Source organism: Heterodontus francisci, chromosome 13 (assembly GCF_036365525.1).
Source record: "Heterodontus francisci isolate sHetFra1 chromosome 13, sHetFra1.hap1, whole genome shotgun sequence".
Lineage (NCBI taxonomy): Eukaryota > Metazoa > Chordata > Chondrichthyes > Heterodontiformes > Heterodontidae > Heterodontus > Heterodontus francisci.
Genome location: NC_090383.1, coordinates 9,524,438 through 9,541,682, shown reverse-complemented (window position 1 = coordinate 9,541,682; position 17,245 = coordinate 9,524,438). Strand labels below are relative to the sequence as shown.

General features: G+C 43.6%; 2 protein-coding genes across 4 annotated transcripts in view; one reads left to right on the top strand and one right to left on the bottom strand.

Moving 5' to 3' along the window:
• The first annotated feature begins 383 nt into the window (after positions 1-383).
• lamp5 (lysosomal associated membrane protein family member 5) lies at positions 384-3,880 on the top strand. The gene is made up of 6 exons (XM_068045727.1): positions 384-465; positions 1,352-1,524; positions 1,739-1,870; positions 2,201-2,306; positions 3,106-3,294; positions 3,621-3,880. The coding sequence occupies exons 1-6, from the start codon at positions 384-386 to the stop codon at positions 3,797-3,799; spliced, it is 861 nt and encodes a 286-aa protein (XP_067901828.1). The 3' UTR covers positions 3,800-3,880.
• A 5,535-nt stretch (positions 3,881-9,415) lies between these two features.
• Positions 9,416-17,245, bottom strand: part of pak5 (p21 protein (Cdc42/Rac)-activated kinase 5) — a 225,675-nt gene continuing 217,845 nt past the window's right edge. For all 3 annotated transcript variants that reach the window (XM_068044337.1, XM_068044339.1, XM_068044338.1), the window contains exon 9: positions 9,416-10,594. In XM_068044337.1, the coding sequence (XP_067900438.1) occupies positions 10,439-10,594 (156 nt within the window). In that variant the 3' untranslated portion in view covers positions 9,416-10,438. The remainder of the gene's footprint in view (positions 10,595-17,245) is intronic.

Genomic DNA, 17,245 nt, shown 5'->3' with positions numbered 1-17,245 from the left:
TCTAGGCAGAGCTCCACCGCAGGGCCCTAGGCACAGCTCCGCCGCAGAGCCCTGAGCAGTGCTCCGCCACAGAGCTCTAGGCACAGCTCCGCCACAGAGCCCTGAGCACTCACAGCTCCCAGGAAAGCCTCTGCCACAGAGCTGGGGCGCTGCTCTCTGATAGTCACACTGCACCACACAATCCACTCTGGGATTCCTCAGCACTGCTCTGCGTATTTCAAAATCCATTCGACAGCCATCTCTACCCACGGAGCTAGCGCTAATCCTAATTCCGTCAGAGGGATAGCGCAGGTTCAGCACGGAGCTGAGCTACTTCATTCCTGAACAGGTATCAGCCTGGGCGGTTGGGTCCAGGACAGGGGAAAGCTTACTCAGCAGTGCAGATGACTGAGCTCCAGCACAGCATGGAAACAAGCAGGAGGCATCACTTCAGCCCAGTACTCCATATACTAGCCTTCATCCTCAGTAAGTACATACAGTAAGGCATGCAGCATCGGGATCTATAGATTTGAACATTTCCCACAAAGATAATAATATGGAGAAGAATCTGTAGACTGAATATATACTCTCTTTAAAGATTGTGTCATAGGCTTGGAATATTTTTCAGAATATATGAAAAGGTATGTAGGGTGTCAAAACCTACCAGCTAGGCATTAAACGCAATTTTACACATTAACCCCTTGAGTACTGAAGGGTATTTTCGGGATCCACGTTAAACCCTTTCTCGTAAATGTCTAATGGTAAATATTATAAGAAGAAAAAAGTACAGGACCTTATAGAGAGAGGCCGCATGCTGTAAATAAAATGATTTATGATATGAATTTGATATGGAGAGAATACTGCAGTCCTCAAAGGAGGAAGCTCAATGGCGTTCTCGGGTACTTCTGAATTCGTATTCCGGCAGAAAGACAACGCATTATAAAAAGCTCAAAGGAGAGGAATATCAGAAAGCGTTTGCGCAAATATTTGAACAGTTAACCTGCGCGGGCTAGCATGGCTGACTTAGACTGAACGAGTAATTAAAATACAACAGTCCCATTCTACTACTGCTGGAAACTAGTCTGTGCCTTGTTTAAGCCATGTTTTTAATCCTTTCTTTGTTTTAAGCTCCCTTTTGAAAGATGCAAATGCTTCCAATCATTTTCTTTCAACGAATTATTGGCTTTGTAGAATAAACCCTTTGTCAGACTTTAGGCAGAAGCAGAGGTTGTAATTTTTGCACTGTACGGGGTGTTAGAAATTCAGCCCCTTTTCCATTTAATCTGGATAACTTCTGATTATCTTCTATCTAAATAAGAAAATATTTATTAAGCCTGGTGTGGAAATGTGAGACATTTTGTCACTTTCGCAGATGTCCTTCCGGGGGTCGGTGCGGAACTGGAGACCGAGAATCTTTCAGGTCTTTCCACTGATCCCTATAAAGATATTTTTGTGGTTCGGGAAAATGGAACAACGTGTCTGATGGCGGAGTTTGCTGCAAAATTTAGTGTCGCCTACGATGCACGGGCCAGTAACTATGTCGATGTAAGACAGCATGCACACCCAGATATCCGATCATTTCCCAATTGAAATAAACATGTAGAAATAATTCCTTACACTGTATGATCTTCATATATTCGTGTTATATCCTTAACTGGCTTAGTTCATCATTACATTTCACCTTTTAATTACTTATTTGACACACACATCATGTATCATTTGACCCACAATCAAAACGTTTGACCTTATTTGGCCTTAGCTCATTACAGAACAGGCTGATGTTTCAATCCCGCGGGGAGCAGAAGTCAAAGGAAAATGCGGAAACAACGAATCGGAACTGCAGATTTCCTGGCTGGACAGCACGTACAGTTTTAAACTTTATTTTGTGAAGGTAAACTATCACTGTAAGTAACCTTCTAACCTTCGCGTGCGAGCTCTTGATGTGATTGGGAGATGCACAATTTGAGGTTGGCCAATTTTTCTTTCACAGTCACCAACCTAAATAAGTCCCAGTGCTAAATATATTTGAAAATACACGAGCGTCCAAATTGAGCGCGTCTGAAGTGCTTGGGACATCATTCCATGTCAAAGTCACCATGTAATCTCAAGTTGCTGATGTTATTAATATTTTTGATTAGAATTCTGTAAATTTAGATTGCGTTTCAAAGAATTTAATGCCTTTATTATCGTCTAGTGATGGAAAACGATGAAATTTTTACAGGAGATTCACAACATGTCAACAAGGCAAGACTCCTTCTGGAAAGTCAGTAAGATTCAGTTCGTTTACGACTTGTCTGATTCCACTCACTTTAAGGATGCAGCCAACAGTGAGTTTAGTTCATCAGCTTCCTAGTTATCCACGTTGCTAAACCAAGTAATTCTGCATCAAATTTTAATGCCTCTTTGTTCGGGATGTAGGATTGCTGTCGAAGTTTACGCTTAATGGTTTGTCCGAGAATTGATTCCTAGCGAACTTCAACGTTATTGGTTCATCTCCAATATGAGGGAGTTTCATTTAAATTATTGACCCATTCTTGTATTATTTTAATAGCCTGCTATGTACGGCACAATATTATCTACCTAATAAAGTTCACCACCTTCACTGAGCACCTTAGTGGAACTAACCAATTGCACTAGGTAAAATATATCTGGAATAATTACAGAAGGAATAGGTGAGCCGTATGATTTTTATATTACATAGAAAATTAAACGGTGTACATTTAGGGAAGTTCAAAACAGGAGCATTGATAGCATATGCTGTGAAAATCTTATCGATTATACATAAACTAGTGGAAACCCAGCTAGAAATGAAACATTAGAACTGAAGTCACTAACAACAGACTGCCAATACATTCCTACACCTAATGCACACTTTCACACGTCTAAAATGGTTTAATCGTAAAATGTATCTTAGAATATAACGAGTACCCATAAAATATTGTCTAACACACATTTAATCTGTAATTAAACTTGTATCCGGCGAGTGTTTGTGGATATTATATCGTTCAGTCTATTTTAGATGGCATTTTGTCCCTCATATATATTTATAAGAGCTATTTTCGTTCCGCCGCTGATGCTTCTGAATTCCACATATATGAGCACGAATTTCTTACTTTCTTTCCACAGCTGGGATGCACACAGCCACTTCACAGCGCCTCTCTCTCTTTGTGACTCCAGTTAGTAAATCGTACAAGTGCGAGGCTCAGGAAACCATCTCCCTCATCTCCAGTGACCACCAGAAAGTGGTCGCTATTCTTTTGTCTCAAATCCACATCCAGCCGTTCAGCATCAAGCGCGACTTCATATTTAGCGAAGGTAAGTTGAGGTGACACAGACTAGTAGTAAATCCACACAGTGGATTCCCAATAGTTTATCCACTGGCTTCCACTTTGGAGAAGGTGTACGTTAATTTTCTTTGTCAATGTTGGAAGGACATAAATGTATACAGTTTTCTGGTCAAGCATATAGTACATTTCATTTTTTAAATAAACCGACAGTGTACAACTCAAGTCTCACATTTAGGTATAAATTTAAACAAACTATTTTAACTGTTAGTTTTTAAAAAGCGAACACAGATCCCGGCAGGTGTTTTGCATTTCCAAAATTCGTGCGCTTCTTATTGTCCTGTGTTTTATTGACAGCCTCAACATGTGTTGTGGATCAGCAAGAACAGTTAGAGGAGACTCTGCCTCTTATTCTGGGACTGACGCTGGGACTCCTCATAGTCGTGATCTTGTCAGTCTATCACATTCACCATAAACTCACGGCCACCAGCCAAGTTCCGATACCCAGAGACAGAGCTGAATACAAACATATGTAAAGAGGTCGGCCCGAGCTGGGGGCGGGGGGCACCTCCCCGCGAAAGGCACAGTAAAACTGCTCCACCGTTTTGTTTACGGCCAATCAGTCACAAGGAATGATAACATAGTATTTTACCTTCAAACTTCCGTCGAATACAGAATGTGTAAATATAAACGCCCTTGCTGTACTGCTGTATATATTATAAACGTGCTTCTTTGTTTAAATAGAAGTGGTTATGGTGACTGTTCCAAAAGCAGAAATCTCACCAACACCATCACAATGTATAAAATTACAATGAAATTATTAAAATTATTGCAAGATTACAAATTCGATGTGTTAACGATGACTTATGTAGTATATTGGAAATTTAAATTGCTGCAATTATTCAGAAAGAACTGTTAGTCAGAAGGTTCAACTTAATTTGGTTCCTTTGAACGCTGTCTGCTGAATACTGTAGACCGGGTAAGGCATTGGTGCACGGAATATCAACTGAATTTGTACATATTCTAATCGCTGCTTCAGTCTCAGAGGAATGTTGGTCCATGGACCTGAATGCAAATATGTTCATGAAATAAATCGAAATCATTTTTTAAACTCACGACGTCCATGGATTAATGCTGGGGTTTTTTTTACACAATTTGGAAGACAGCTTGTTTTGGTTGCTGTTTTAAAGTTTTGGTGAACATATCTTCAAAAGAATCAGCGCGACTTTGTGACCAAGCAAAAGCGCTGCATAACAGAGGCACTTGCAACATTGCAACACCATTTGCATGCGTTTTCTTCTATTTCGAAATTATTGCGCATTTTCTTGATTTTTGGAGATTTGCACAAATGGGCGCTGAAAGGTTCAACATTTTTAACAGGGAGTCATTGAGTAATTATGAGGTTAAACACCTCAAAGCTCTTGACGACTTGTTCAGTATGTTGGCGAGATCCATTCAAGTGTCAAGAACAAAAATTAACGTATTATATTCTGAAAGGTACAAAGGGGCAAGTTTTAGATGTTCTGATTTTTTTTGTTTGCGAGGGGTGGTGTCAGGGGCTCCGGTATAAATGAATCTCCAAAGTTGATTTGGATATTAGCTGCTTCACTTGTTTCATGGAGATTCTTCTTTCCCTCTGACTCGAACTGGAGAAAAGTTGCGTCCTAGTGACTATATTTTACCGATTTTGGGTGATGTGGAAATGTTCTGGTCCCCTTCATCTTACGAATATAGGACAATCTTTAATAAAAGCAAAATACTGCGGATGCTGGAAATCTGAAACAAAAACAAGAAATGCTGGATTCACTCAGCAGGTCTGGCAGCATCTGTGGAAAGAGAAGCAGAGTTAACGTTTCGGGTCACTGACCCGAAACGTTAACTCTGCTTCTCTTTCCACAGATGCTGCCAGACCTGCTGAGTGAATCCAGCATTTCTTGTTTTTGTTTAGGACAATCTTTACTTGCGTTTGAAAAACTGGAAAAATGTTCCCCACCCTTCCCCACACAAATAATTTATATACTCTGCTTAGCTGGTGCTTTCTCTTGAGAAAGTGGCTTAACTAACAGCAATGAAAATAACCGAGCAATCACAATGCCCTATAATAGTGTTTTATTAAAATAAATTCTCAACCATCAAAGCACTCAACTGGCATAATTTTCCTAAAGTTCCTTATTGTAGGTATGCAGTGTCCGACTTCGGTGGCGCGTTACTCCAAAAATTAAGCCAAACCCATAAGTATATATATATATATATATATGATGCATCTACTCAGGGGTCAGGTGCAGTTCAGTCCTTTTCATCTCAGTTGAAGTACAGTAATGCAGTTCTCGTGCGGTGTTCAAAAGTTAGGCAAACTCAAGGTGATATTCAGAATCAGAGTTGTTATAGGACAGAAGGCCATGCGGCCCATTATAACTGAGGCTCATTGTTTAATTTGCTGCCAGTTTTGTGCTGTTGCTGATCCCCAACTCGGACCAGTCCATCTCAGTTATATACTGTCCCACATGTCGGTCCGTGGGGTTCTTCCTCTGTCAGTTCCGACTACATCTGCTTATATGCACAGTGTCTGCAGTGTGTACCATCTAGAAGATGCACTGCGGCAACTCACCAAGGCTCCTTCAACAGCACCTTCCAAACCTAAACCACCTAGAAGGACAAGAGCAGCAGATGCATGGGAACATCACCATTTGCAAGTTCCCCTCCAACCCACACACCATCCTGACTTGGAACTATTGTTCCTAGGTCAAAATCCTGGAACTCCCTTCCTAACAGCACTGTGGGTGCACCTACCCCACAAGGACTGCAGCGATTCATGAAGGCAGCTCACCACCACCTTCTCAAGGGCACTTAGGGATGGGCAATAAATGCTGGCCTAACCAGCGATGCCCACATCCCATGAATAAAAAATGTTGGGAGGACATTTCATGATATCTGTGCGATTGAACTGATTACCAGCACTCAGTCATAGATCTATTGGGCTGAATTTTATTAGCACGCCACATATTGCCACAGTGTGCTTTGAACTCAGCGACCTTCCAACACAGAAGCTCCGTCGCTGAGCCCACACGATACTTTGCGCGGGGGGCTCATTTAAGGCAAGTTGTGGCCTTAAAATCGCCGTGGGATGGCCGCCTGGATCAGGTAAGTTAAAGAGCATTTGTTTTTAATTAATTTCAATATTTAAATGAAGGCCCCGCCGCCAAGCGGCAGGAGGACAGGGCTGTACTGAGGCCTCGCTGTCGCCAGTAAAGTGTGATTTGCCCTTCTCTGCGTTGGGAGTCGTGGCGGGCCGCTCCCACAAGTATTTTATGGGTCCCCCCCGCCATGACCCCCGGTGTCAACGGGCTTGTAAAATTCAGTCCACTGTCTCCTATAATACTACTTTGAATTAATTTTAAATTTGAGAAGAAAATTAAAACAGATAGTGCAACAGTTAAATGAAATATGACAGATTTTTAGATTTAGAAAAAAATATACATTACAATCAGGTATTGGGGGTGTCTGAACCGTCTATTTACATTTATTAGTTTATTGTTTTGCTATATAGTTAAATGAACAAACCATGCTATTGGTAACTTAGTCAATGAAACAGATAGCAAAAACCTTTCAGTTTTGATTGGTGCATATTAAGTTAGACCTTACAGTAATGGGACCTATTCTACAAATTAATTTAAATGGAATAGTCTTTTCTCTTTTATACCTAAAATTGTAATTTAAAGTTTATGCAAGTTCATTTTCGTTTACATGTACTTTAAAAGTTACTGTGAGGAGTTGGCATAACAGGAATACAATTAGGGCAAGATTATTAAGATCTTTAATAAGTATATCCGTTATGGTCTCAAGTATGAAAAACACTGAGGGTGCATGATACTTTGTAAATTTTTTTCTTATCAATGTTGCTCTCATTCTAATCCACAATCAACCCTGTGACATTTCTTTTAACTCAGTAACTGACGTCTTTTAACAAATACTCAATTATAAACGTGTGTCTTACAGGTGTTTTTTTCCCCTGAGAAAATAAGGGCAAATTAATTTTTAAAATTTAGATAAACCACATTATTACACCACCAATCATGCTTTGTGATAGAGGAAAATGATTGTATTGTGTGAATGCACATGCTTGAAACAAATATTTGCTGCTAAACTACTTTTTATACAAAGCATTTAAACATTTTTTTGGGAAAGGTCTCTTTGTTTTTACCATTTCACTGTGATTAGTAGCCAATAATAAATAGTGTAATCATTAGCTTAGCAGTTCCTGTACCCTGTATGTTAATAGCTGATCACAGAAGTAGACAAAGGTAAATTGCTTCTGTACTAATCAGTTCTCAATGTTGTGACATTTCAAGATCATCTTCATTACATTCAATGATGCCATACTATAAGTATAATCAAATTACCCAGAGATTGAGGTACCTGCCCTGGGTCAGTCAGAAATTGGAAAGCCAATCCTTCAACCAAAATACAAAAGCAAAATACTCATGCTGGAAATCTGAAACAAAAACAGGAAATGCTGGAAATACCCAGCAGGTCAGGCAGCATCTGGGGAAGGAAGAACAGAGTTAATATTGAATGGTCACAGACCTGAAATTCTCTCCACAGATGCTGCCTGACCTACTGAGTATTTTCAGCATTTTCTGTTTTCCTTCAAACCAGAAGTTACTCTGCAGTTATAGATTTACAAGCATCGACAGGAACCAAAGGACATTGTAATAATCTCCAGTGTCATGTGGTCGCGGGCACAGTTGTGAAGTTTAGGCCGGTCTCATTACGAACACAGTGAAGAGGAAACTGGGCAGTAGGGAATAATAGGACAGAGAGGAAATACAGGGATTGGAGGCAAGCGGTGCATCTTAAGAGAACTGGGGTGTTACCTGTTTGATAATGTGCCGACATGCCAAAATATGATGACAAGTATTGAGAAACTTTTTCCTGAACCTAATCGGGATACTCTGTGTAGAACAAAAATAGATGTTTGTCCAATGGAAACATGGGAGTGTCTTTAAAGCATCAGAATTGTTTTATGATTGACAAGTCCAGTTGCCCACAAAAAGAGCCATGACTTTCTCCTACATTGCAACACTGACTATACTTCAAAAATAGTTCATTAGCTGTAAAAGGCTTTGGGATAACCTGAGGTAGTAAAAGGTACTATATAGATGCAAATCGTTCTTTTTGTAAGCCCTAATTTACCAGCCCAGTGATATATTAGACTAATGAACAAGTTAGTTAGTTACAGTCTATGAAATTTGCTCATGAATGTAGAATATCATGGTTGTGAATCTATTGGGCTGATCATAAAATGTTTGTCTAGAATGCCACATTTATGGAAAAGTAAAGAAATAAAGCAAAAATGGCACCAGGTAGAATAAGATGCGATATAATGAGTAATGCTTATGTTATATCTTTGCAGCATTTAAGCTAACTCAACAACTGTATGTTTAATTCCAACAACAAATTGTTTCTATAAAGTGCCTTAATGTAATAAACGTCCAAAGGTACTTTACTGTAGTGTTATAAAGCAAGATTTGACACTGAGCCACATAAAGGGATTATTACAGCATATTGGTCAAAGATGTACGTTTTATGGAGTGCCTTAAAGAGAGATGGAGAGGCGGAGAGGTTTAGGCAGGGAATTCCAGAGCTTAGTGCCTGGGCAGGTGAAGGCAGAGCTACCAATGGTGGAGTAATTAAAATGGGGGATGCTCAACAGACCAGAATTAGATAAGCGTAGATATCTTGGAGGGCTGTGGAGCTGGAGGAGGTTACAGAGATGGGGAGAGACAAGGCCATGGAGGGAATTGAAAACAAGGATGAGAATTTTAGATTCGAGACATTGCTCAACTGGAAGCCAGTGTAGTTCAGTGAGCACAGGAGTGATGTGTGAATTGGGCTTGGTGAGTTTGATTTCACAGACCTTCATAACATTCATTCCTTATTCTTTACTTTCCAAGCGGTACATCAATTTTCTAGTTAATAGTGAAATTAGTAGAACCAAGATAATCACAACATTCCTACAGCATAATAGTTATCACTTGATCATATGACTGATGAGTTTTTATGTTGTAAGTGCAAACTTAGGTATTTTGCAAAATGTTTTGTGACTGTTGAGGCAAAATAAAGGCATCATTATTTTTAATAAATAACCAGCATTATTTATTTCCTCCGTAGAGGTGCACAGATTTCACTCTACACTGCACTATAGCTTACAAAGATTCCATCAAACTTTGCATGACTGTTAAAACATGCAATCACGTTGAACAAACATCACGTTTAATTTATTATAAACATTCACCGACAGGTAGACAGCAGCAAAAATATTTTTAAAAATCGTTAAGTAACGTGGTCAAACAAAACTGTGTGTTAATTTATCAAAATGAACAAGTTCTTTACTGTTCAATGCAATGCCTTAAGTCAGAAACAAACTGTTTCAGTAAATAAGTGTTTGGAACAAGTTTGTTAATGTATGCAACTCAAAGCATTTCCCCCTACAAAGTGACAAACCCCCACCCATCACCCATGTAAAAGGTCTTGTTAACATCCCTGAAAAAATTCTCTTAATACTGATTGCTATCACAACAGTTACTTCACCACAAAATACTGTTAGTTTATCAGAAAAAAAATGTAGGTAAGATAGAAATCCAATCCAAAATACATTGCACTGCTAGTGTGGAAAAAAGTGCTTACCAAAGAAAAAAAAACAAGTCACTATTTTATATAAATTCAAATTCCACACATTTCACTGAGTAAGACTCTGCAGAAGAGTTCTAAATGTGCTGTAATCTATTACAATGTCTGAGTCTTTGAACCTGATATGAATTCCAGCCACTGCACATGTTGAAAGACAGAGGAAACTAAGCTCCAGAAGGTACTGCGTGAAGTGAACAGCCAAGTCGTATCATGAGAAATACACCTCATGACTGCCTGATTGATTCTACTGCAGCACTACAAACCCGAATTGGTACAACAGCAGCTCGGGGAGCTGCAGTATAACACATTTCATATATTCCTTTATTTTGCTTTGTGTATCTTTGACCAACAGTTTCCAAGAAAGATCATAATCTGCTTTCACTGTAATATCCTTCAATTATCTTAATTCACATTTTCTGGTGCTATCATCTATTGTTTAATTTTCATTTCAATAATGTGCTAAGAGGTGCTGAAATCTTCTCCATTCAGCGGTATCTGTATTGTCTCATAAGAGGTACAATACAGGACGGGGGTCCGGCCAGCTTGAGGAATGGATGCTTTAATAATTCTTGTGCAGATGCTCGTTGTAAAGGATCCCTCACTAACATCAAGTCCAAGAAGCCCCGCAGCACGGATGAAGCCTAAAGCACACCAGGAGAAGAAAACATTAAAAAAGGTTCCAATTATGTAGAATATTCCAGATTACTTTCCATCAGACTCAGGAAAACATTTAACTTGCTCACAGATTACAATGTGTTTAATTTTGTTCTTACATTTACCTTTATTCATAAATGCGATAATTTTGTTAGTTCATTGCAAGTCTTTCTTTTATTGCACAATGTTTAGTCATTTAAAAACAAAGTTTCCACCTAACACTTGCTTATAATGCATCGATATACAAATTATGTTTGCTTGCTAAGGCAGAGAGGTATTATTTACATATGGACGGTGCACACATTCTATGTCAGTGAATCAATATATCTAGTGCTTTGATTTTTAAACATCCTTTGAGGCATTCCAAGAGATAAATGTTTCTAAGGATATAACTCATTACAAAATGTACATTCTTTACTGTTGAATATTAAAGTTATTAAAATACTAGAGGCATTATTAATAACATAACTCACAACAGGTTGGCAGATACACTGATTTATAAGGGCATTATACTACATAACGCACAATGTATTATTCTGCCATGCAAGTATTTGTAACTTGACGTGTCCCATTAATGCTACAAAATGTAATTACTGTGTCTTTCTCAGTTTAACAAGGTGATGATTGGTCGTAGGCCATTAGTGATCAGACTGACTTCCTTTCTATAGTTTTTCTTTTAAGTGTGACATGGAAATTTGCATGTGATAACTATGACCTGCACATCTGTGTATTAGCTGAACTTATTAAAAAAAACATAATATGGATCTCGGACAGAGTTCTCATTGTAAATGAAAGCTTTCTTTCAATGACAGGAGTGATATACCATGAAACGCAGAATGCTTTATTACGCTTATGGCAAGTGATTTGTTCCAGTGTATTACCTCACTATATCAATTTTCAGCTAGCTGAGAGAGGCAGGCAAAGAGCATTTTAAAACATGCTACTAATTAATATTAAAGTGGCTGGTGAGGGGAAACATCAGCTGGAACTAGGAGAAAAGTATTGTTGTAACTGCTTGAAATTTTAGACATTTGTCCCATAACTGTCCCATGATTCTCACCAACTTCTGCCTCACCAAACAACTGGTGCTAATGAGGGAAAACTGCCCGAGTCTTTTGGGATTGAATTGTGTGTGACTCCATCTGTCACTCTTCTCTTCGGGTCTCTCTCCGTTTTGCCTTACATGTTTCTGTCTCACAATCTGCCTTACTATTTCTCAAGGGGTGATTTAAGCCTGCCAGCCCAGTTAGAAGGGTGGGCAGTTAAAATGGGCCTTAGCCACCGAGGTCCAGCCCTGTTCGAATTTTAGTCTGATCTTCTGAGCCGGCGGGAAGGAAAGCTACCAGAAACCAGAGGAGTCCATCTTAAAATATGCAGACTGGGGTCTGATGATATCACGAGAGTCTGACTGCTATTTTAACTGGGGGCCCGTGGCTTTCCTGCCAAGCCTAGAGCAGTGGGAAGAGCAATCATAGGTTCAAAAGGCAGGGGCAGAAGCACTCCTTTATGCCTCACAAAACGTTTAGGCCTTCCCTGCCCCAGGCTTCTCTGCTCCCATCCATGATATGCACCCCACCCCCCCACCCCAAAATCCATTCCCAGTGACTGATCAGAGTGCTGCTCCCCGTGGGTTGCGAGTGGGAGACTGACAGGGCTTGTGTACATGAAGCCGAGGAGCTAAAATCTCTTGGGTCTTCTTCCTACCTTGGATCCCACACGCACGACAGCTACTCCAGGTCAAAATCAGGACTTCTAATAATTCTGTCTAGTTGTCAATCTCACCATCTGCGTATTTCTCTCTCTACCACCCCCCCCCCCACCTTTGTTCTCTCTAGATGTCTGTTACTATCTGCCTTTGTGCATCTGTTTCTGCATCTGTATGTCATTCACTAATTCTGTTTCTGCATCTTTCTTTTACTGTTTATATCTGTCTTGTCTCTGTGCTTCTCTGTGGGTGTCTAGCTGTTTTTCTTTTGCTGTCTGTGCAATCCCTGTCTATCATTCTCTCTGTGTTTTTCTCTGGATTTATGTTTGTGTCTGGATCTTTCTCTTTGTGTTAATCCCTTGCTATTTGTTCCAGAATTTCTAGCTTGCTTTCTTGTGTGTTTTCCTCTCTCATGGTTGCCTCTGTGCATATATGTGGTTCTTTCTTGATGAGTGTCTCTCTCTGATTTTCTGCTTCTCACCATCAGTAGATAAACAATCCCTAGAAAATACTGTTCTTATCAAAACATACCTCCATAAAATGTTTCAAAGTTCATATTTTGTTTTGGAGTTTAAGTTACTATTCATAGCCCTTCTTCAAGCTTTAACCTGCATTGCAGATTTTTGGCAGTGACTAATACTGGCGCATGTTAAGAGCTTCCTTTACAGTGAAAATAGTCAGACTGCAACATGCTGGAAATTATAAATACAAATCAACATCCTGGGGATTACCATTGGCCAGAAACTTAACAGGACCAGGAGCAGGTCAGAGGCTGGGAATTCTGCAGCGAGTAACTCACCTCCCGAATCCCCAAATCATCTCATAGAAAAAAAACATATCAATCAATGACTTCAAGAGGAAGTTGGATGACCACTTGCAGGGCTATGGGAATCGAGCGGGGGAGTGGGACTGACTGGATAGCTCCGTGGAGAGCTGGCATGGACTCGATGGGCTGAATGGCCTCCTTCTGCGCCGTAAATGACTTTGACAGCACCTTCCAAACCTGCAACCTCTACCACCTAGAAGGACAAGGGCAGCAGACACATGGGAACACCACCATCTGCAAGCTCCCCTCTAAGTCACACACCATCCTGACTTGGAACGATTCCTTCACTGTCACTGGATCAAAATCCTGGAACTCCCTCCTTAACAGCACTGTGGGTGCACCTACACCAGATGAACTGCAGCGGTTCAAGAAGGCAGCTCACCACCACCTTCTCAAGGGCAATTAGGGATCGGCAATAAATGCTGGCCTGGCCAGCGATGCTCACATCCCATGAAAAAATTTAAAAAGTGCTTGGTAAATTATAGATAAGTCAAATCTCTTCATTTCCCTGTGATGGTTCTCGCCAAGTCATGAACGTCTGGTTCTCGGTTTTTCAGAGAGGCTGAGATATCTTATGAGAAACAAATATTTAAATACAGAAAAAAAATTGCATAGGTAAGTTTGCATATTTTCTTGTAAATTTCGTATTTAATTTCTTAATGTTCTACTTACAGAAATAAGTGCTTAAACTCTGCATAGGGAGGGGGGGGGGGGGGGGGGGATTACAGGGGTCTCACTCTGCATACTGGGAGAGAAGAGGGGGCATTACAGGGGTCTCACTCTGCATACAGGGAAAGAGGAGGGGGGGGGGAATTACAGGGGTCTCACTCTGCATACTGGAAGGGAGGAGGGGGGGGGGGATTACAGGGGCCTCACTCTGCATACAGGGAAAGAGGAGGGGGGGAATTACAGGGGTCTCACTCTGCATACTGGAAGGGAGGAGGGAGGGGGAATTACAGGGGTCTCACTCTGCATACTGGAAGGGAGGAGGGAGGGGGATTACAGGGGTCTCACTCTGCATACTGGAAGGGAGGAGGGGGGGGGATTACAGGGGTCTCACTCTGCATACTGGAAGGGAGGAGGGCAGGGGATTACAGGGGTCTCACTCTGCATACTGGGAGGGAAGAGGGGGCATTACAGGGGTCTCACTCTGCATACTGTAAGGGAGGAGGGGGCGATTACAGGGGTCTCACTCTGCATACTGGAAGGGAGGAGGGAGGGGATTACAGGGGTCTTACTCTGCATACTGGAAGGGAGGAGGGAGGGGATTACAGGGGTCTTACTCTGCATACTGGAAGGGAGGAGGGAGGGGATTACAGGGGTCTTACTCTGCATACTGGAAGGGAGGAGGGAGGGGATTACAGGGGTCTTACTCTGCATACTGGAAGGGAGGAGGGAGGGGATTACAGGGGTCTCACTCTACATACCGGGAGGGAGATGGGAGGATTATAGGGGTCTCACTCTGCATACAGGGTAAGAGGAGGCGGGGGGGGGGGGAATTACAGGGGTCTCACTCTGCATACTGGAAGGGAGGAGGGAGGGGGATTACAGGGGTCTCACTCTGCATACTGGAAGGGAGGAGGGGGGGGGAATTACAGGGGTCTCACTCTGCATACTGGAAGGGAGGAGGGAGGGGGATTACAGGGGTCTCACTCTGCATACTGGAAGGGAGGAGGGAGGGGGATTACAGGGGTCTCACTCTGCATACTGGAAGGGAGGAGGGAGGGGGATTACAGGGGTCTCACTCTGCATACTGGAAGGGAGGAGGGAGGGGGATTACAGGGGTCTCACTCTGCATACTGGAAGGGAGGAGGGAGGGGGATTACAGGGGTCTCACTCTGCATACTGGGAGGGAGCAGGGAGCATTACAGGGGTCCCACTCTGCATACTAGGAGAGAGGAGGGGGGGATTACAGGGGTCTCACTCTGCATACTGGAAGGGAGGAGGGAGGGGGATTACAGGGGTCTCACTCTGCATACTGGGAGGAGGGGGGGGGGGGGATTACAGGGGTCTCACTCTGTATACTGGAAGGGAGGCGGGGGCATTACAGGGTTCTCTGCATACTGGAAGGAAGGAGGGGGGGGATTACAGGAGTCTCTGCATACTGGAAGGGAGGAGGGTGCATTACAGGGGTCTCACTCTGCATACTGGAAGGGAGGAGGGGGCATTACAGGGGTCTCACTCTGCATACTGGAAGGGAGGAGGGGGGGATTACAGGGGTCTCACTCTGCATACTGGAAGGGAGGAGGGGGGATTACAGGGGTCTCACTCTGCATACTGGAAGGGAGGAGGGGGGGATTACAGGGGTCTCACTCTTCATACTGGAAGGGAGGAGGGAGGGGGATTACAGGGGTCTCACTCTGCATACTGGAAGGGAGGAGGGAGGGGGATTACAGGGGTCTCACTCTGCATACTGGAAGGGAGGAGGGGGGGATTACAGGGGTCTCACTCTGCATACTGGGAGGGAGGAGGGAGGGGGATTACAGGGGTCTCACTCTGCATACTGGAAGGGAGGAGGGAGGGGGATTACAGGGGTCTCACTCTGCATACTGGAAGGGAGGAGGGGGGGATTACAGGGGTCTCACTCTGCATACTGGGAGGGAGGAGGGAGGGGGATTACAGGGGTCTCACTCTGCATACTGGAAGGGAGGAGGGAGGGGGATTACAGGGGTCTCACTCTGCATACTGTAAGGGTGGAGGGGGGGGGAATTACAGGGGTCCCACTCTGCGTACTGGGAGAGAGGAGGGGGCAGTAGAGGGGTCTCACTGCATACTGGGAGAGAGGAGGGGGGGATTACAGGGGTCTCACTCTGCATACTGGGAGGGAGGAGGTGGGGATTACAGGGGTCTCACTCTGCATACTGGAGGGGAGGAGGGGGCATTACTGGGGTCTCACTCTGCATACTGGGAGAGAGGAGGGGGGGATTACAGGGGTCTCACTCTGCATACTGGGAGAGGGGAGGGGGGGATTACAGGGGTCTCACTCTGCATACTGGGAGGGAGGAGGGGGCATTACTGGGGCCTCACTCTGCATACTGGGAAAGAGGAGGGCGGGATTACAGGGGTCTCACTCTGCATACTGGGAGGGATGACGGGGCATTACAGGGGTCTCACTCTGCTTACTGGGAGAGAGGAGGGGGCATTAGAGGGGTCTCACTCTGTATACTGGAAGGGAGGAGGGGGCATTAGAGGGTTCTCACTCTGCATACTGTAAGGGAGGAGTGGGGGATTACAGGGGTCTCACTCTGTATACTGGAAGGGAGGAGGGGGCATTACAGGGGTCTCACTCTGCATACTGGAAGGGAGGAGGGGGGGATTACAGGGGTCTCACTCTGCATACTGGAAGGGAGGAGGGGGCATTACAGGGGTCTCACTCTGCATACTGGAAGGGAGGAGGGGGCATTACAGGGGTCTCACTCTGCATACTGGAAGGGAGGAGGGGGGGATTACAGGGGTCTCACTCTGCATACTGGAAGGGAGGAGGGGGGGATTACAGGGGTCTCACTCTGCATACTGGAAGGGAGGAGGGGGGGATTACAGGGGTCTCACTCTGCATACTGGGAGGGAGGAGGGGGCATTACAGGGGTCTCACTCTGCATACTGGAAGGGAGGAGGGGGGGATTACAGGGGTCTCACTCTGCATACTGGAAGGGAGGAGGGGGGGATTACAGGGGTCTCACTCTGCATACTGGAATGGAGGAGGGTGGGATTACAGGGGTCTCACTCTGCATACTGGAAGGGAGGAGGGGGGCATTACAGGGGTCTCACTCTGCATACTGGAAGGGAGGGGGGGGCATTACAGGGGTCTCACTCTGCATACTGGAAGGGAGGAGGGGGCATTACAGGGGTCTCACTCTGCATACTGGAAGAGATGAGGGGGGGATTACAGGGGTCTCACTCTGCATACTGGAAGGGAGGAGGGGGCATTACAGGGGTCTCACTCTGCATACTGGAAGAGATGAGGGGGGGATTACAGGGGTCTCACTCTGCATACTGGGAGGGATGACGGGGCATTACAGGGGTCTCACTCTGCATACTGGAAGGGAGGGGGGGGATTACAGGGGTCACTCTGCATACTGGAAGGGAGGGGGGGGATTACAGGGGTCT